Source organism: Empidonax traillii, unplaced genomic scaffold (assembly GCF_003031625.1).
Source record: "Empidonax traillii isolate 1590-97213 ecotype Southwest subspecies unplaced genomic scaffold, ASM303162v1 scaffold25:size3598162, whole genome shotgun sequence".
Taxonomy (NCBI): domain Eukaryota; kingdom Metazoa; phylum Chordata; class Aves; order Passeriformes; family Tyrannidae; genus Empidonax; species Empidonax traillii.
In genome coordinates, this window is record NW_020955218.1 from 2,184,776 (window position 1) to 2,205,469 (window position 20,694).

Consider the following 20,694-nt stretch of genomic DNA (forward strand, 5'->3'; position numbering starts at 1 on the left):
GCAAAGCTACTCTGAGATAAGCTTGGAAATAAATGTTCATTAACACCTTCTCTGCATGCACATATGTGTTTAAATGCATGCTCAGGTCAGGATATTTTGGGGAGCCTTAAAATAAGGTCTTATTACTAAACCACAAAAAATCGTCCCACTCTTTAAGCCTAGCAAACTCTTCGAGCCTGGTGAACTCTTCACCAAAATGCCACTGCAGACAGCAGGGATCTGAAGTCTCTCATATGTCTGCTGACTCTTCTGATTTCTGCCACGACCCCAGATTAATGGAAACAACCACTGGCAAAGTTAAGGGAGCAGTGAACATTTCAAAAGGCTAATAAGGATGGTCAGGAAGGAAGGTGAGAATGTACCTCTGTGATGAATGCCTTCCTCTTCTCCCCCCAGGCTGGTAAGGAGAGGAGCACAGCATAATTTTTGAGGATTATCTCAACTTTAATAACAGCTTTGCAGCTTGTGTTCAAATAGTCTGATTCTAACCTTGATGACATCAATTTCCCCCAGAGTGACTGTATCAAACTCAAGAATGTTACTCCTGATTTAAACCAGTGTGGATAAAGGGAAAATCAGGCTTTTTAGTTCAGAAGACAGCATGTGGCAGCAGAGTAAATGTTCCAAAGGGAATCTGAAAATCCCCCAAATTAGAATTATCTGTATCTCAATCAATGTTTTTACAGCTCATTTATAACGCCTTAATCCCAGGGAACAATAATTTTGCTTCAGCCTCCTCTTCTTCCTTCCCCTACACACGGCTCTGAAATGAACTAGAGGCCAAATTCTGCACTGACTCATGTTCCCTGCAAAGCCCAATGATTTCACATACAGCCTATAACAGGCACAAATCACAGCAGACAGGCACTCCCAAAGCCTCTGATGCAGTCTTTTTTGCCTTTCCTGGCTTCAGCTCATGATCTGCTTACACCACACTTTCAATACCCAGCGAGGGAAGGAGGACGTGAAGCATACTTGGTTCCTAAAGGAGAGGTGTCGGACGGGGTCCTCAGCTGCCAGGGAGATGCTGCTGAGCAAGATGAAAAATAGGATCAGGTTGGTGAAAATGTTATCGTTAACGATTCGATGGCAGTGGACACGAAACCTGCAAGAGAAAGGAGAGGCACAGCTTTATCTCTCAAAGAACTGCAAGACTTGGGAAACATTCCCCCACCACCTCCTCTTTTGCCGGCAGGACTGGCGCTAGAGGATTGCTCTGCAGAGCACCTTCCCTCTGCCCCAGCAGCAGAGAGAACGATGGGCCCAGGCAGCTGTGCTGGGCGCTGGGCAGCCTTGGCTCTCCACATCATGCAGGACTCACGCTCGGTGCGTTTGAATGGAGAACAGTCACTCCCTCCTGACAGAGCCTTTTGTGATTTCCATGTGGTCTGAAACCTGCCAACCCAAAATTATACCCCTCGCTTTCATTCACAGAACCATTCCTCATTCATCTGGGAGGAAAGCAGCAGAAACAGGCTTGGGGGTGCCAGTGTCTTTCTGAGCTGGGGCTGGAGTGTCACTTAACAGGAGCTATGGGGGATCTACCTTGCCAACAGCGTAGAGGCCTGGCCAAATGGATATAGGGGAGGCTGGCACTTGCAAATGGCTTCTGAGAGGACAGCATGCCATGCAGACCTGGTGCTCTTAGTGGGAAACTAGCAGGTAAAGAAGGAGCCCATCAAATGGCAGCTTGCTTATTGGAGACCATTACAGCCCTTTCCATACGTTGGTATCAGGACATGAGGAGTTAAACCTCACAACAGCCCTGTGCATAATTCTAGAGGCACTTCATTAATCTATTTAGTTCTACTCTTGGCTGTTAAGTCTCCTAGTCCCTATTATAGTAATTTTACAGATGATTGCAGAGGTTAATTTACTTCTTCTACAAACGACAGTGGGTGGGTGGCAAAGCTGGCATTAGAGTCCATGAGTCCCAATCATCCTCAGTCACTCCCTGTTACACATACTCAAGGAGGAGTAGCACAAGCTCTGTTGTGGAAAAACTAGCTCTGAATTCAACAGTGCTTTCACAGCCCTGTCTTGCTCTGAGGCTGTGTCTGGAGGCTGAGCCCTCAAGAGAGATACTGAGATACATGATACTGCACAGACCAGTGGGCAGTGAGCTCATTTCCATGCCCTTGGAAAGACAAATTCCCCTGTGCCATAACAACCCTCCATTCACAGTACTAGGCTTGCACACCTATTTTGGAAAGACAGGTGGCACAACGTGAAGCTGCATTGCAGGAGCCCATGGGAAAAGTATGAGCGAAGAATTGTTCTCCGCAGACTCCTCTCTCTCAGGAGAGCTATGGACTCTCCTCCTCCTCCTCCTTCTCCTCCCATTTTTAGTTTTATGCTCATTCTTGATGTGCAGCAATGAGCAGAGACACATGAACTGTGTACTGGGAGTGGATTTTGAGCAGCCCTTAGGACAGGAAGCTCCTACCTCACACTTGATTGATTGCATAATGGCTCTCTTGCAATTTGGACCTGAATATGTAGGGAAATTCCGATTACTGACTTGCCTCCAAGTCCCTTATTTCTGAAGCTTTCATGATTTGTGTCTTCAGCCAGCTTTGCAGGTGCCATGAGCTCCCACTGAATATCGTCAGGGGGATCCCTACAGTTGTACTCTCATGAGGATTTCATGCCAGGGCCTTTAAACGAGAGAGGGGTCAAAGGAGGTCTCTGGTATGAACTGCTGAATGGGAGCTCTGCACTTCATAACCTTTTGGGCTCAACATGAAAGGGGTACCTGCTCTTTTCCTCCTTCTTCCACATAAGCAGTCTCTTAAATACCTGTTGTTAGGACTGAAGATGAAAAAAGCACTGGCATCAGGCATGGGCACAGCCTTTTCCTTGAGGTGCAGCTCAGACATTGGGCGAGGCCGAGGGCCGACAGGCATCTCAGGTTCTTCCTCATCTTCCTCTGCTGCAAGAAGCATTTTTGGTTTTTAATGCAAAATATAACCCATTCTGCAGTGCTGGGGCATCTGTCTCTGTCATAACTAGAGCTAAAAGCTAAGAATCATTGAAATAGGATGCTAAAACTTGAGGTTCCTTCCTTCCCCCAAGGCAGCATTGTTGCCCAGTGCTTTCCCTGGCAAACACTGATCTAGTCTCTCTGTAAAACCATTAATGCTGGTAAACCCACAATATTCTCACAACACTCTCCTTAGATACTTCACTGTCCCTTCTGTAAAAAAAAAAAAAAAAAAAAAAAAAGCTTCTAATGACTCACTTGTACCTTTCTTGCTATGGTCTAAATCCAGTATCTGCTTTCTTATTTTCCACCAACACAGAAAATTGTGAATTGCCTTCTTCTTGCAGAAGGCTTTTACATACTCGAGGACAATTAATATGCCTCTGTGAGAATATCTTATTCCTAGAGCAAAACAGCAACAGTCTTTCCTGAGGTGCTGTGTTCCCCAGGTCTCCGATCACTCTTACTGCTTTCTTCCAGATTATGTGCAGGATTAACCTGCAGTTGAGGTTTTACTGGTGCAGGAGAGTTGTATTACTTAATATGCCTTATAGTAGCTTCCTGCTTAAATGTCCTTCATGGGCACTTTTCATTACACTCTGGCATTAATTTGCCATCAGTTTCTGATATGCACAAAGTACAGATTATTTATCACAGAACAACTGTCTAGCCTGTCACTCCCTCCCTGCATTTCTGCCGCTGACTATTCCCAAGAGTGGCACTTGGATCTCATCCTTATTGAACTGCATCTTTTTCTCTTCAGGCTGTTCCTCCAGTTTATCAAGATCTGTTTTTCTCCTGTTTGTGAGGATCTCCATGGAGCCACGGCCACATCTGGGATCATATGTGGATGACTGCATCCCTGAGCAAACATCGAGCATGGGCACATTGACTGACACCGATCAGAAGGTCTTAAAATTGTCCTCTTTCATAATTTAGTGGGGAGAAGATTAAAAAGGTGGGAAAGAGGCTGAGACTGCTGAGAGTCTCGAATCTGATGCCTATGGAGCAGATCTCCAGGCTCCATGCTGAAAAATGAGCAATCTCAGGATAAAAAATGCAGAGTGGGGGTCTAAGGGTTATGTGAAAGAGAAGCTTCCACCTTTGAGGATTCCTTCTACCTGCTGAAGTCAGATGTTGTTTTGTAAACAACATGATGGGGTTTTGCTATTTTAAAAGATCCCAATCCTCTTGCTTAATCAGCAAGACAGAAAAAAATACTTTCAGAAAGGAGTCTGACAGGTTAATCTGCCAGGCAATGCAAAGAAGGAAACTCGAGTTAAAAGGTTCAGCCCGAGTTCATAAAGGGAGATAAATTCCAGGAAGAGATTGTTCCTTCAGGGTGAGGTACTTGATCTGGTTACAGGACACATCAGAAAGAACAGATGAATCAGCACAGATCCTAATCTAGATATCAGAGACAGGAGAAAAGTGCCCTTTTTGAATGCATGCCATTATTACATGCAAATAGGATTCTTTCTTTACACTTACAGTACCAAGAGTTCAACTCAAATTCACTTGATAGATCTTTGCATAAATGTTTGAGCTGGTACATAGAGTTTGTACTTTTTCAGTTAGTCTATTTTTTAACAGCTCAATTAATGTGTAATGTACTTTGTAATATTCCTTATACAGGCTTTATTAGTTAAAGAAACATTCTTTTACAAGTACTTTTTTACATAGTACTTCTAAAATAGGTGTTAATGTTAATGCTTATATTTATATAAGATTCCATACTTTGCAATTGTACCTTTTACCTACAGGTTTCAGAGCAGACTGACAATGAGTGATGTAAGAAAATTCTTTTTCTTCTTTAACAGGCCAGAAAACGACGGCCCATGTGGGATATTTGCGATTCTTCCTTAAAAAGACTAGTATTCTGAGTCCCTGTTCTGCACCTTCACTATTAGATTATTCTACTTCTTTTACTCAGAGGAATGCTTAAAATACACTTTTAAATGGGTATGGAACAATGCCTCAGGAAAATGGACCCTCAGCAAACAGATCAGCCCCACAAAGACCGTAAAGAACACTGCTCCTCTCCTCTTTTTCTCCTATTTGCCATACAGCAAGGAATATATTAATGATTCTGGCAACCACATCCCTTCAGACTGAAAAACACATTCAGTTCCTCAGCCATAGATAAAGAATAATGTTCTAAATATCTTTCACTTAGAGTAGAGTCTAGGGCACCAAAGAAAGGAAAGAGCGAGGCCCCAGTTCGCAAAGAAGAACATGAGAACAACCTCAGGTCAGTTCTAACGTATCTACCTGCATATAGAACCAGCACAGCTGCTCACATTTGTAGAAGCAAATGTTCTTTGGCTGTGAAGACAAGCACAAATAGGCTACAATGCAGCATTAGTGAGACATTTGATGATGGGGATATTTTTTTTTTACTATACAAAGACCAGACTCTTGTATAAGGACACTGCTTTGCTTCAAGCTCCCATGAATCATCCCCAAGCTTTTACCTTCATTTGACATCCCGAATTCTTTGTCTATTTCTGTACTAGACTGCAAGACTAGCTCCCTGTCTTCCTATAATAAACATATCATCATAATAATTCTTCTAGTGTACACAAATCTCTGGGAGAACTAGTCTGTCCTTTCAAAAAAAAGGGGCTAGGTGATCCAAGGAGCTGCAAGCACACAGGGTACTCTGGGGCCTGTGAGCAGCACTGTGTAGCAAATAGAGTCAGAGGAGGTTATTGAGAAAGTTGGTTGAGAAGTGGAAACAAATTAGAGCCCAAACAAGGTAGACTGAAAGAATAAAGAAAAAAAAAAATAAAATTAGGTGACCATTTCAAATTGTTTCCGAACACTGGATTAGGGCAAGGGATCTTTTCAGAGGATGGAATGGTGCACAGCCATGGAAGGGTCACAGGCACTAACAGCTTAAATCATAAAGAGAAAATAGGTAGAACCAGCTGACTGCATCTAAGAAAACAACAGGATGCTTCACTTAAAGCACAGCTGAAAATGGATCCATGTGCAAGTGGGCAGGAAAAGGTGTGTTCCCAGATGGGCTGTATATGGCTGCACAGCATCTCCTGAACCACAGCTGGACTGATCAGCAATCAGCAGAAGGATTCTGGACTGGTCAAATGGCCACAAGGGAACCGGACAAGAATACACACGGGGATTGGGAAATTCTTGCTTGCTAGTGCCGGGGAAAGCCTTGAAGTTTTTTCTGCAGAAGCAGCTACAAAAGGCAGAGGTGACAGATCATATCAGCTCTGAGAGTACCCTGGTGTTTCTGAGCTTTATACAGCAGAATGGAACAGATGACTATGGTAAATCTGACCTAATGAGGGATTTACAAAACTTTACTGGCATCTGAGCCTTGTGGTTGCCTTCCATGAAGTCTGAAAGAAGTGGTCAGGTAATTTTGTGAGCTGTTGAAGAACAGCTTCACTCTTCACAAAGAATTGACAAACAATTCAGGGAACAGGCCTATTTAGAAATGGCATCATACAATGGCAAATAACCAAGATGGGGTCCCTTTGCATTTCTAACAGGAAACAGGAGAAAACCTGATCATCCATTCAAATTTTAGGTTGTGTTAAAAAGTATATTAAGCCAGGGATTGGCACCCCAAGACAGGAGTTAAAAGTGTTTTCACTTAATTTTCCACACTTTAATTCTATGCATGGCTGAATGACAAAAAATGTAGATGTAGTTTTTATCATATATTTCATATGCTGGACTATTTCTAAGCTACCCACAGAAAGCAACTAAACTCCAATTCTATTATCAGTAGACTTAAAATCGATACAAGTGACTGTTGCTTCACTTGAAAAAAATGTAATGGCCTGCAATCCAACCCAGCTGAGGAACTGAAACAGAACTGTATCAAGCTGTTTTAATTTGTCCTCCTAACTAAAGACTCCTGCAAACGCCTTAGTAACTGGGGATGTGTGTCCAGTAAGTGTCTGTGCCTACAGAGGCGATGGGAAGATTAAAGCCAGAGGCATCTGCCCCAGGCAATGTTAAAACAGTATTGCACAGAGTTGGAACCACATTCTATTCCTGATAAATTGGCTATAAATATGGAAGAATACAAGTATAGCAAACGTGGAGACTTTTTGTACTGAAAGTAAAATGCAATGAACGGTTTTCCATTTTGCTTGTCTAAAACCCTTGTCCATCTACTTAAAATGAACTATTGTGTTATTTTTTACCCTATCACATCAACCTATTATCAGACATTTATTTATTAGGAATCATGGAATAGCAGAGAATGTGTTTCATAACCTCTTATAGCCTGTTACATAATCATAGAAACACGTAAGAGCAGAGCAGGAAAGGACCACAAAAGGCCTTCTGGTTCATGCCTCTGCCAGGCCAGGATCAATTAATTATTATATCTAAGCCTTTTCTGGAAGACATTTTTCTGACCTGTTCCTAACAGCATTCAGTGATGCTGGAATTCCACAACCATCTCTGTGATCTTTTCTAGCCTCACCATTAGAAAATTCTCTCTGGTGTGAATCTTAAATGTATTATTTGATAATAGAGATAATTCCCCTCCTACCTGTAGCAGGTTTTTTATGCATTTGAAGGTGTTTCTCCTGCCTTTCCTAACTCAGATTATCACAGTTCATTCAATCTTAGTTCTTGCCTCCTACTAGCATTGTTTTCATCATTCTCTTCTATACTTTTTCCAATTCAGCCCCACTTCTCCCAAGCAGAGCATCCAAAATGAGATATGATATTCCAGCAGAGAACACAATAAAACAATTGCTTTGCTCTGATTAGCTTTCACTGACCACTGAAAAGAAGCCCATAACTGCATAGACAGGTCTTCTTTTCTCTGTTTATAAATCTCACTACTTGCATGCCTTTTGAAAGACAGCAAACTGTTGCTGGCACCTGTCGAGCTTCTGATCATGAGATTCAGATTCTTTTCTCAAGGACTGTTACCTAACTAGCTGTGACCTCAGATCCTTTATTTGTGAATTGTTTATTCCTGTCTACGTGTAGAGCCTGGCACTTTCAATTTTATTTAGACCATTTATCCAGGACCTCAGGAGCTCTTTGAATTCTAATGCTGCCCTCCAGCATGCTTCATGTCCTTCCTAGCTTCATGTCATCTACAAATGTAATAAGCATATTGCCTCTTCCATCATTCAGGTCATTAACAATGAACTGAACTGAACTCTAGACAGGCTTTTGGGTTGTAGAAACTCACTTTGGTTGTCAATACCCTCCACATAAAGGGTGGGATCAATTTCTCTCGCAATCATCCAGACCATAATTTTCTAGCCAGCTTATGAGAACGCTGTAAGACTTGGTCAAAAGCCTTAGCAAAGTAAAAGAATACGAAACCTACTTCTTTTCTCCTGAGCACAAGTATTTTCAGCCCCTTCTAGAAGAAAATCAGAGTGGCTTGATGTGATTTGCTCTTGGTAAATCTGTCATCTCCTTATCTTGCAGTCATATAGTTTGTTTAATCATTTTTTCAAGTACTTTTCCAAGAATGGAAGTTGAACTGACCAGCTCCAACCCCACCCCCCATTTGGGATCTCTTGAAGAAAAACTGGTCAAAGTTCTGAGATTTCTTCAACCGATTTTTCAGGTATGTGAGAATGATGTTAATTAGGCTCAACTGACTTGAAAATCAGCCTAACTAATACTATAGTTTGATTCCTCCCATTCTATGCTGAGATCTTATGCCTTTAGAGAGTTATTAAAATGTCACACTGTCCTTTTTGACTAGAAAACAGCACAAAAAGGCATTCAACACTTTCCCTTTTATGACTATCTGTTGTGAGTCTCCCTGACCATCGAGTACTGAGAAACATCCTGAAAACAAAGTCATATGTATGTTTTCAAATGGAAAGATTTTTATATGATTTGATTTGGTTCTCTGCAAAGCTCCACCTTTCCCAATAAAGAGCTTTACAGAGAACCAAATGAAAGATGACCAATCAGTACAGGGACTGCAAAGGGCCAAGTCCACACCTTTGCAAACACAGGCAAGCACATCACTCTGTCCCATCATGAAAGCATTACATGTTCAGCACGCCTGCTACCACAATATGGCTTTATGTGCTTTGGCAACTGGAGCTTCTCTTTGTCAAATCAGGGATAAGAGGAAGAAGATGGATACCTGGTGCTTCTGTTGTAGGATATGGGCTCTTTTCTTCGTTTTCATTGGGCTGATAGTCATCCACATTGATCTGACAGAAATAGAAAGGAGAAGCATCAAAGCCTTTATCAGACAAGGCAGACAGTTTTCATTCCCTCAAAAACCAAAGCTGCTCATGCCATCACTGCACAGAGTACGCCTGGCTGGCAGCAGACCTTACCTTGGTAGCAGGTGGGGATTCTCCATCAGCAGTGATCGATTTCAGCTCAATTTTCTCCTCCTTTGTCTCTTCCTCCACAGCTGTTTTTTCCATCTCCTGTTTCTTTTCAGGACTAGCAGTTCTAACAATTTCACAAGATAAAAAGCAAAGAGTTACAAAGGTGAAAAGTTTTCCCTTTTAGGGACTTCATGTAATACAGCACACACCATGAAAACAATCAGCTGGCATCTCCATTCTGAGCCCAGCTTACTGGTGGCTCCACCTTGTCCTCATCTGCAGGCCAAGGCAGAGACTCTACTCTAATTCTGAATAGTGTCCTTTATTTTGTAGCTTTCTCAACGACCTATGTTTGTGTTTGTGTGTATGTGTGCACGCGAGGGAAGTACGTGCCATGTGTTTGTGCATGTGCATATTCCAGGTCTGTCAGCAGAGATCTCTTTGTTCCCCCAATGACAAGGGCATGGACCACTTTCATCCCATATCTTCCCCTCGGATGCCTACAAAGGTCTTGCCCCTCACTGCACTCCCAGAGGGAGGGAAATCTGCTGAGTAGCCTGCAGGATGAAGCAGAAAGATCTGCACAAGAGATCCTCTCCAAGACAGTGAATGGAAATAACCAGTAAGGAGAGGCTTTCCTGCTGCTGGCAGCTGGGAATGACAGAGAAGCTCCACATCCAGCTCGTGCCTCTTAAGTGTCTGTGGAAACACTAAAAGAACTGGCAAGAGAAGAGCAGCACGTGGCATCAAAAGAAAAGGAAGCTGCTGAATCTTTTCGTGGGAATGACAGCCTGAAAATACGCTTTGTGGCCCAAAGCAATTGGAAGATAATAGGGAGATTCAAATGCGATTGTAACATTGACACCATTTCACACTCATTCTCTGCTGATGCTCTGAAAGCTCATCAGTCACCCAGACTTCCCTTCCCCTGCTCACATCAATGCAGCTGTGGGGACTCCCAGCTCATGGCACTTTCTTGTCTCACAGTTTGAATTCCTTTGCATAAAAATTTATGTATCCATAATTCCATATGTAACTACATTAACCACATATATATAACCTATCTACACACAGAAAAGATAAACATACATATTACTTATACTCACATGTATGTATATATGCATCATATACCTATGCATATGTATCATGTGTAATTACACTCACAGGAATATATGCATATGAGTGCAGATATGCAAATGGATTTACCTTGCTAGCTTTTTCCTTTCTTTTTCTTCTTCCTCCTCTTTCTGTGCAGATGTTAAACTCTCAGCATCAGCAAGGTTGTCCACAGCAATGGCCAAAAATACATTCAGCAGGATATCTGTTTGTGTGCTACTTAAAGAAAACTGGCTTTGAAAACTGCAAGAACAGATTATACCAAGGGTTTCTTAATTGAAAGTTTTTAGCAACCTGTCATCATGTGCCTTGGATTTTCCAAACTTCCATTTCGCACAACTGCTCAGGATGTGCATATCCAGCATGCACAAACCTACACCTTCCATCCACATAGTGAACACACTGTGGGTTTCCAAAATTTCACAACAGAATGACTGATATAAAGCATCTAAGTCCAGGCTTATATTTTAGTTTCCAACTTCCCAAAAGAGTATCACTTTGTGCAACAAATCCCACAGAAGAGAAGGGAAGCACTAAATGCTTTGCATCTTTGACAGTTTAGGTCACATGAGTGGATTTTATGGACAGCAATCAGCACTCTGATGAGCATTTCTGAGGTTAATTTAGTCTGGACAGTGAAGAGTTGAGCTGATAACTCTGCCATCTCCTAGCAGAGAGCCCATGCATGGCCAGTCATGCCCATGTAGCTCAAGGGCAAGGAATTACAACAGTTTTCTTGTGTTATCAGTCAGTGTTCAGGTCTTGTGTTACAAATCTGAACATAAGCCTGTTTTATAAATGTCTTGAGCTTAGGTCTTGTTACACCATGATAACTTTTAAGCAAACTTGGTTCAAGACTCAGCTTGGAAATACAGACACCCCCCTCCCTGGACTCCAAGGTCTAATGGCTACAAAGTCAGCCAGCATGTAGACTTGGCTCACATTTTCACAAGGAGATCCAAATTGTAGCTTTTTTTTTTTTTAAGCTGTCAGGCAGATTGCCTACCTTGACCTTCAGATAAGTGGAATTGCACCATCTCACTTTGAAGTGAGGGCATGCAGGTCAACTGAAATGTCAAATAACAGGGTTTGAGAGATCTGAATTATGAGCAAAGGCCAGAAGAGTTGGGCTGAGTCCACAAGGTGGCTTTATAGAAGCATCAGTATAAAAGGAAATGTCACCTCTGACACAGGAGGGCCATTTATTAGGGAAGCAGAAACTAAACATGGACAAATTTGGAGCAAACTGAGATATGGAACAGAACCACAGCTCCACGTTATATGCAAATTGCTGTGAAAAGACACTCAGAGCCTAATCATGCAATGTGCTTTGTACCTCTTTGGATATGCACAGTGCCCTCAGCTCACCTTGAAGCCAGAGAGAACTAAAGTTACTTAAGACCAGCAGAGGCTGGAAGATAACAGAGCACAGGATTTTCTGTTTGAAGAACACACAGTTTGCAGTAACTGAAATGGAACATGGGTCCTGTTAGTTTATGCATGAATTAATGTATGATCTCACATAAATCATGTCAAACATATGTTACTCCTATTACAGCATTTGTATATAGCATACTGTAGATTATACATATTTTTATTCCACATAAGGCTTGGATGAAAGCACATGGAATATATTGCTAAAAAAGCAATTGAAGCAAAAAATATGCAGTAAGTACAGTAGGAACACACATAGATTAGTTTCTGCAGAAGTCAGGAAAGAAAACCTATGAGAGAATTAAAGGGAATGAAAAATAAAAACACTAAACGTGAAAATACGTAATAAAAGCTAGCATGTGGAACTGGCACGTAGCTGGCTCTTACAACTGTCTCTATGCCTTAGCACTGGCTAAAATTAAACAAACTTGTTTAACTTTAGGCAGTGTAAAGCCAAAATTCAGACCTAGAGAAAAGGTAAAAATGTGAGATATGAAACTGGTTATTTTCTGACATGACAAAGTAAATGGTGGCTTTAAATTCAGTCCCTCCTGCAGAAAAGAGCAGCATCAAAGGATACAGTTTCCACAGATGAAGAGGATGATGAAGTAAATACAGACCAACATTCCTGGAAAAGAGGGGCCGCCATAAGCCATGATCCCATCATACATCACCGAATTCCAGTCCTCCCCAGTCAGGATCTAAATGACACATTCCCACCAATAAGGGATACAGTGTTAGACCATACAGAGAATTTGAAAACCCCATTAACACAAAGATATCTACTGTCCTAAAGAGCACCCCCTCCCCCAGGATGGTTGGAGATTCTGGCTGTGTCCATCTAGAAAATTAAAGAAAAAACAAACAACAAACCACAAAACAAGGAAAACGCAAAGAAGGCCTGCGCTCAAAGTGTGAAAAAACCCAAACAGATGTCCCCTTGAAGATGATGGTTGAAGGCAAACAGCTCTCCCACACAACTCTGTCCAAGTCTTCCCACTTTTTCCAGGCATTTCCCTCCCACGTGTCTGTTGTTTCAGATAGGCTGCACAACCTGTAGCACTGCCCTCAGTACAGCATTCCCTTGCCACTTCCCTTCATTTTGCATGTGAATGAAATAACAATCCTGATGCTATTAATGGATCACTCCCAAAACTGCAGCCGGTTTAAGGGCCATTTCATTACTTCTGTGGTGCTGTGAGCAGATTTTTGTTCCCCAGTAAGGTGGAGGGGGCAGGACAGTGGCAGGGTTGGGCTTTGGCTTGCTGCCCTGGGACATGACAATGGCTCTTCTCTCGTCCTACCCTGTTAAGATGTGGTGGCCTTGGAACACACAGAGGTTTTATCTTTGCTTCCCCACTTTGGGAGGGGATACCCTGTGCTGGCAGCACAGTTTGGCACCTTGCTCCTGGAGCTGTTGATGTGCTGTCCAGTCTCAGGGACTGTCAGGCTGCAGGGGAAGGGTCTCACCCCACATAAACACAAAGCATTGGCCCCACTGGGACCACTCGTGCCCTTACCTGAAACACTGTGAGGAGGGACTGAGGGAAGTTGTCAAATGTACTCCTCCTGGTCTGCATCTCATCAAAGTTAAACTTGCCCCCAAAGAGCTGCATCCCCAGGAGTGAGAAGATGATAATGAAGAGGAAGAGAAGCAGCAACAAGGAGGCAATGGAGCGAACTGAGTTCAGGAGGGAAGCCACGAGGTTACTCAGGGAGTTCCAATATCTAGGAGAGAAAATAAAAGCAGTTAAAATTCCCTCAGTCTGAGACAGGTGCTCATGGACTGTACAGGATATTGGTTCAGGCTGCCTTCTGCATATAAGCAGGCATTTCCAAACACCCTGTTAAGCAGTGAATCATTGATGTGCTTCCCTAAGATAATGAGACTTACTGCAGCTAATGAGTAATTTTACTACCACACGTGTACATACCCAATTCCCTCCACCCCCCACTCCACGCACACACCCAGAAGATTATTACAGCACTCTCCATCTCAGGCTCTGCACATCTTATATCAATACACAGTGATTAGTTCTTGCTGCTTCAGTGAGTTACATTCTAACCAACCTCATTACAACACTCGCAGATGTTATGGCAGCCAGAATACCTCACTCCAGAGAACGGCCTGCAATAACCAAAAAGAACAGATGGGGAAACAACTCTTTGGATGCAAATACGAATTTGCCCAAAATCTGGTATGTGTGAGTATGTCCTTGGGCTCACTCATGCAGAGAAGTTGTTGAGCTTTCTGGGATTGAGAGAAATGAGAAAGACATTGATTTTCTGTAGACCCTAAAAGAGACTCCAGATCTACATCCCTTTGGAAGGGCATACCGTTCACTGCTTTTCTTCGGGTATCAAACCTACTATCCTTCCTCAAATAGGCTGCAGAACATTTTGAAAGCTCTTCATTCAAGAGACAGGATGGCTAAGAACCGTTCTCTCAGTGTATTCAGGCTTGTGCCCAGTTCAGTCATGTATGATGCAGAGAAAGGATCTTCTTGCCCTTCTGGTTCCACTTCAGGGTTCAAAGAGATGCCAGCAGCATGATTGCTGCAGCATGTAAGTTTGCTTGCATTCTTTGCCAGCCTGCAGGGGAGTCACGGGTTGGAAACAGGCTTTAGAAAAAATTTCTAAATTTTTTGCCCATGAAGTGATTTCCACTTTGGACTTGCATCTGCTCAACCACTCCTATTCTACTGCTTAGCTGGTCATGGCCTCTTCTCTTTTATGTTTTTAGTCTGGCAGAGCTTTCAGACTGGGCTGAAGATTAGCTGTCATCTTCGAATTGCCTCATTTCACTGCACATTACTAGCAAGCTTCAACAGCTTTCACAGGTCAGCAAGCCAGCAGTGCTTGCCTGTGATCTCTGTGTCTTCCTTCTACCTCGCCTACCACCACACTTCGAGATTCCACCATGGCCAAATGTCCTCCAGTCCCTTCTCCCAGAGCCTGAACACTTCTTTACTGAGAAGACTCTGCATTTCTCACCATACTGACCTTGAAGAAAGAGTTCCATGTAAGAAGGATGGCAGATGTCTAGTGCTCTGGCACTTTTGAGAAAGCCTGATCCTTCAATATGCAATTTTTTTCTGAAGGTAATATACCCATTAGAGACAAGGGTTCTTAAAATCCCAGTTAAATTAATATTTTTAAAGTGACAGTGTAAAAAAATTAGTTTTCTTGTCCCATGGAAGACACGACTGCCTGAGCAGCCCTATCACTTTATGAAGGTTAGCAATCTGATCTGCAGAGGAACACTGCCATGTCCTCTGAAGTTTAGCAACTGGTTCATCTCCAAGGACTGAGCTTCAAAGAGAACTGTGATGTTTTCCCTCCAGCCCAGCTTCAGCACTTCAGAGAAAACTAGAGTGCTTTAAACTGCAATTAAAGAGACGAGCAATGAAAAACTACAGAGCAAAGGTAAGGGCGTGGAAGCTCTTGGGTTCAGCGCCACCAAATATCTGCACGCAATGTGCAATGTAACAGCTCCCTGTGTTTGCATTTATGCTTACAGCTCACATACTATCACACTTCAGAAAGAAGGGAAAGTGACATGGGAAAAGGGAAAAATTAATTTCTGATGGAAGTCGAATGAATTCAGCATCCTTAAAGCAGAAGTTGATGGGCTCCAGGATATTTCTCCAAGCCCTGCAATGTCAGCCAGGACACACATTTTCTAGGTCCTTCTAGCAGGGCCCCTAAGGAGCATGCAGGAAAGCTGTTACACATCTGATCAGTCCCAGTGACTTACTTTAAGCTTAAATGCCTTGTAATCTCAGCAAACAACTGTGCAGACTTCTATCAGCCCTCTATTTCTTAAAAGTTGCTCAATATCTGAGATTAAGATTCTAATGTGACTATCAAACTTAAAGCAATTAACTGAGATGGCCTGGTGATAAGTTTAGTGCTGTTTTGTCTGTGTACTCAGTGCTAGCTAGAAATACAGCACCATTAGAAAAGCAAATAAATCATTTGGGTGGGGGGGGGTTGGGAAGAGAGAAAGAAAAAAGAAAAAGGAGAGGATAAGGAAGGTTTGACTTGACTAAGATGTGAAAATAACAACTGCCTTATCTCAGGGTCCTAAAAGCCTGACCTAGAAGTCTGACCTGAGGTTACCATCTGTGACATTAGCAGACATTAGGTTGTTGCAGAACTAACATGATCACTCCCTCAAAATGAGATCTGGGATTACTCAATGAAACACAAGGTTTTTAAGTCAGCAATGGCTGAAGCCCAGACAAAGAAAAGTCTCTCAATACTTCATTCTCCCTGGTTAATAACTTATTGCAAAGGAAAAACGCAGCACTGCTGAATGGAATTGGAAGTTTTGGACCAGGCAGTGTATAATCGGAAATATGACAGAGAGCACTGCTGCTGCCTCAGACTTTTAGGGAAATGAATGTGCTTCTTAACAGCCCCCCCACTTGCAGAGCTCAGACCCTTGAGGATGCCAGTGAATGGGGCACTGCAAAACACCAGTGAGCAGAATGTGATTATGATCCCTGTTTCAAAGTGGGGGAACGATGCAGAGATGTTAAATGGCTTGTTCAACACCTCACACAAAAATCAATTGCAGAAATGGATTAGAATTTAACATGTTCTTCTATTCTCTTCCCTCTCCTCTCTCTCTCCATTGCCTTCCACAATGTCAATGATACTGGCAATCACAGATGCAGAGCTTAAAACAGCAGCAACAGCTGGCAGTCTCATAGTAGGAAAGTTTCCCACACTGTTCCTCCAATATAAAACTACTTTGAAAGCAGGTACAAAAAAAAGGCACCCTGTCTCTCCTCCCTGCAGTTAACACTGACATATCTGGTGGTAGGATTAGGTATAAACCATCAACTTTCTGTATGCTGTTGCAAATTATATGATTTATTTTTTAAATATAAAGGACTATATGTAGGGATTTATAAAGCAGTAAAGGACTATTTATAATGAAAAAACAATTTGTCTTCTCATAGTAAAGAGGGAGATGTTCTGCACAGCACTTTAAAAATTAGGGAGAATAAAAGAAACAGATTATATTGTCTGCTTGTCTAATGTATTTATAATTTTGGAAGAAATGTTTGCTCTCGAAATACTAAATGTGGTTTCTAAAATGATGCATTGTTCATCTGATGGTGTCTTTATGTGTTTCTATTCTATTAGGGAGCTATATTTGTGTTTCTCCTAGAATTGTATCATCTTGATCCACCCAGAATTTGTTTGTGCTCAGTGTTTATCATGGAAAATCCATCCAAATATATAAAGAATAGGAAACTTACTGATATATTCTCACCAGAGTAATTTTCCTGTTTTGTGCTTTTTAATGCCTTTGATTATAACCATTTTCACGTCTACTTTATGTCCCCCTGTCACTGCTGATGAATATATATTTGACATAAAACACTACACTATCACCCCTCCTACCCCTCCCAGTTTTCTAATATTGTATCTTTCTGTTTTATCTTTGCACTCAGGTGGTGTATTGCACCAGTATTGATAATGTCATCAATAAATCATCCTTGTATTTAGAGCTGAGTGAATGATGAAAAAATTTGTCATTTATCGGACAACGTCAAGGTAGAAGTTTTGCTTTAGGGCCAGAATTTTCTCTTCTTCATTAAGACATGAGTAGGCCTAAAATACTGTTTTGGAGGCTTGTTTTAGGGATTTCCACATGAGGGTGAACTTCACCCACGGAGGGAAGTAATCATGAAAAAAATTATGAATAATTACAAAAGAGATAAATTTGAAACTACTACAACTTACTTGCCAACATTTCAGGAACAGGAAAGAGGGTAAAATCTGATTAATGCATTATGCAGTATGAGTTGTTCCTCATCTCTGTGTTTTCCACATAGACCCATGCACAAATTGCAGGAGACATATTCCAGGTAACATCTGTTTCCATGAAAAATTGTATTCTAATTGTGCTGAAGACTGAAAGCAAATCTAAGTAGTCCTAGTGTTGGTTGGTTCCATCATTATATCTCTTCCAGAAGCTTTAGGAATATTTGAGTACTTCAACAGCTCAAGCTTTTCAAAGTATTAATGCTATTCTCTCAGTGTTTGCCTTTCTATTGGAGAATTCTCTTAGCTAGCTTATATATTTTGTGTAGGAGTGGAGAAATGTCTTGAAAAAACAATGACCTCTCCAGGATGCTATGTTGAAGCTTATGCTTTTACAGCTATTGGTATGTTGCCCTGGGTGTATCTGATTACCCAATGCCTGAAACAGCTCCTGGTTTCCTCAGAAACCAGGCCTGGGACTTGGTGATGATAGCTTTCAGACCCAAAGATCCAGGAAAAACAGTCAGTAGACCAGAGATCCCCACTATTTCTGAAAGAGCAAAGATGCCTTTCTTGCTGGAAACTCTTGTTAGCTGGAACATTTTCCCCTCTTCTACAATCACGAGTCTAAACAGACCACTTTTTTTTCCCCCCTGTTCTAATAGTTGTAGGCTTGCTTTGGCCTCTCTCTCTGAGACTGTTAAACTGATCTTCTGTCTCCACCATCTGACCCTGAAAACCATCCATCCTGCCAGAGAGCTGAGGCTCAGAAGCTTTAAGGGTAAATCTTTTATGGTGAACAAGTCCAAGTCAGGTGGTTTTTTCTGCCTCTCAGCTCTGACATCTTGACTGTCTTCCAGTTTTGGCTTTGTTTTCCTCGTGTGCTGTGTGTTTTTATCTCATATTTGTCAGAAGTTTCCTTTGAAGGGGTGTGTTACAGCAATATTAGGGACATTTTCATAGCTGAGCATGCAGAAAACACACTCTTTCACCACCTCAGTCAAGCTTTTTATAAGGTGCTGACTGGTGCCCACATGGGAAAAGGCAGACCCTGTGCTCCTTGGGGTAAGCACTTGGGTAAAAATTTGTTCCAAGAGCTCCCATCTGGTTAAGTTTGGAGCTGATCTCTCCTACAACCTCTCCTCAAGCTGAAAAAGCCCTGCCAAACCAAGCTGGTGTTTTGGAGACACCTAAACTCAGGAAGCAGTGCCTGTTTAATACACATGTATTAAATGCACCCTTATGCAGAGGGAGAGGAGAAAGAGTGAAAAGGAACAAAAGGGGATACTGGAATCTGGAAAAAGTCTGGTTTGTTCGTAAAGCTGTTGCTTCATGATGGACTCCTTTGAAGGGGAATAGCTGGCAACATCCTTCGCCTATAGCTGCTGGTGTTGACACAATCTCCCACTCAGGCCACTGTTGAGTCTACTGAAGTTGGCATGGGCTCCTCAGTCTAATGTTGTTTTAGCTCAAGGCAGTCTTTCAGGCTCCTCTCTGTCCCCAGAAAGCATCAGAGAAGGTCACAAGGCTATCTGCTGGTTTAGTTTTGCTTTGTCTTTTGCAGGGAACCATAAGAGCCCAATCTCAGCTCGCATTGCCATTCCAGGTTTCAGTTTAATAATTTGCATGGTATCAAATGTCTCCAGCTGCCTACGCCAGACTCCTCACCAATCCTAATCCCTCACATCAGGGATATCCAGTCTGTACAGTCCTCCCCATCCCATTACAGACAGCAGAAGATGAGGACTATTAACCTACACTCTGACTACACAATTAGTGGTAGAAAAAGTGAAAAACACCAGGGACGTGAGTGTACCTATCTATGTTGTGCATTAAGCAGTAGCCCTCCTCCAGTGCCAAAGAAGCAATAAAGTACCTTGTGATTTTAAATATTCTTAGGAGTCGGACACATCTCAAAACTGAAATGCCCAGCGGTGACATGATCTTTGTCTCAACCAGGATCGTTTCCAGGATTCCTCCGCACACAATGAAACAGTCAAAGCGGTTGAAGAGGGACACAAAATAGGCCTGGAGACCAAGGCTGTACATCTTCAGCAGCATCTCTGCCGTGAAAAGAGCTAGCAGCACCTTATTGGCAGTGTCTCATGAAAAACAAAAAGGAAGAGATTAAGGAAACTTAGTCAAAAGATCACCACGATTAAGCATCGGCCCTTGCTTCTTAAGAAACCTCTTTGGGGATCAGCCTTAAAAGTTAACTTCATGTAAGCTTGGTTCAAAGAATGAACTTCAAAAGCGTGGGCATCTCATTCACAGAAGTGTTTTACCAGGATAGTTACAGCAATTCTTATGTATTGCACATCCAGTTGCAATGTATTACACAACCACACAACCTGCAGGGGCAGGGACGTGCCCTCCTGTGCACAACCTCCCATCACACTTGTCATCTGCAGGGGAGAGTGGGAACAGAAGAGCTGCTGTGCTACCTACTGTTGCTTAATTAAGCCTTTCAGCTGCTCTCACCTGCAGAGAGAATTCAACTGTTCTGCAGACAGGAGAACTTTACAAATCACTCTTCATCACCTCCCTAATAATTAGAAATTATCATAAATGCCATTTCAGGGAAAACCTTGGAGGACGTATGGCTCTCGGTAGCTATCCATTAATTGGAAATCCAGTTGCAAATATATATTTAGCATAAGTTCCTGGTTTCACTTACACCCTAGGAAACACCGCTTTGGCTGGAAACAAGGCACTTACGTTTTTCCTAAAACTTCTCCCATTGTAGGCAGGGATGTTTATTGTATTATTAAGGATTCTCCACAGCCAGAGGACTGTTGAGACCTGCATATGTTCCTTTTACATTGTGTGCTGTCATGCACCAGCTCCTCTCCCAGCTCCCTTTTTTGATGCTGATCATAATAAACAGATCCATCAGCTTCTCCTCACCTTGGACCTCCGTGAGCCAGTCTGGCTGGTTGTAGTGTTCAGAGGCAATGGTGAGGGTGTTAAGGAACACAAGGAAGATCACCAACCAATAGAAAACATTGGACTTGACAGCAGCACGGCACTTCCTTCTGCAGAATCGATTCCATCGGCGCCAGTAGCGAC

General features: G+C 42.3%; 1 protein-coding gene across 12 annotated transcripts in view; it reads right to left on the minus strand.

The window, feature by feature from the left end:
• The window catches only part of CACNA1C (calcium voltage-gated channel subunit alpha1 C), a 431,380-nt gene that overhangs the window by 88,572 nt on the left and 322,114 nt on the right, over positions 1 to 20,694 (minus strand). For all 12 annotated transcript variants that reach the window (XM_027905723.1, XM_027905708.1, XM_027905715.1 and 9 more), the window contains 9 exons: positions 20,533 to 20,693; positions 19,502 to 19,727; positions 13,365 to 13,572; positions 12,425 to 12,545; positions 10,501 to 10,615; positions 9,298 to 9,418; positions 9,099 to 9,168; positions 2,800 to 2,932; positions 976 to 1,105 (listed from right to left, as the gene is read on the minus strand). In XM_027905723.1, coding sequence (XP_027761524.1) covers positions 976 to 1,105; positions 2,800 to 2,932; positions 9,099 to 9,168; positions 9,298 to 9,418; positions 10,501 to 10,615; positions 12,425 to 12,545; positions 13,365 to 13,572; positions 19,502 to 19,727; positions 20,533 to 20,693 — 1,285 coding nt within the window. The remainder of the gene's footprint in view (positions 1 to 975; positions 1,106 to 2,799; positions 2,933 to 9,098; positions 9,169 to 9,297; positions 9,419 to 10,500; positions 10,616 to 12,424; positions 12,546 to 13,364; positions 13,573 to 19,501; positions 19,728 to 20,532; position 20,694) is intronic.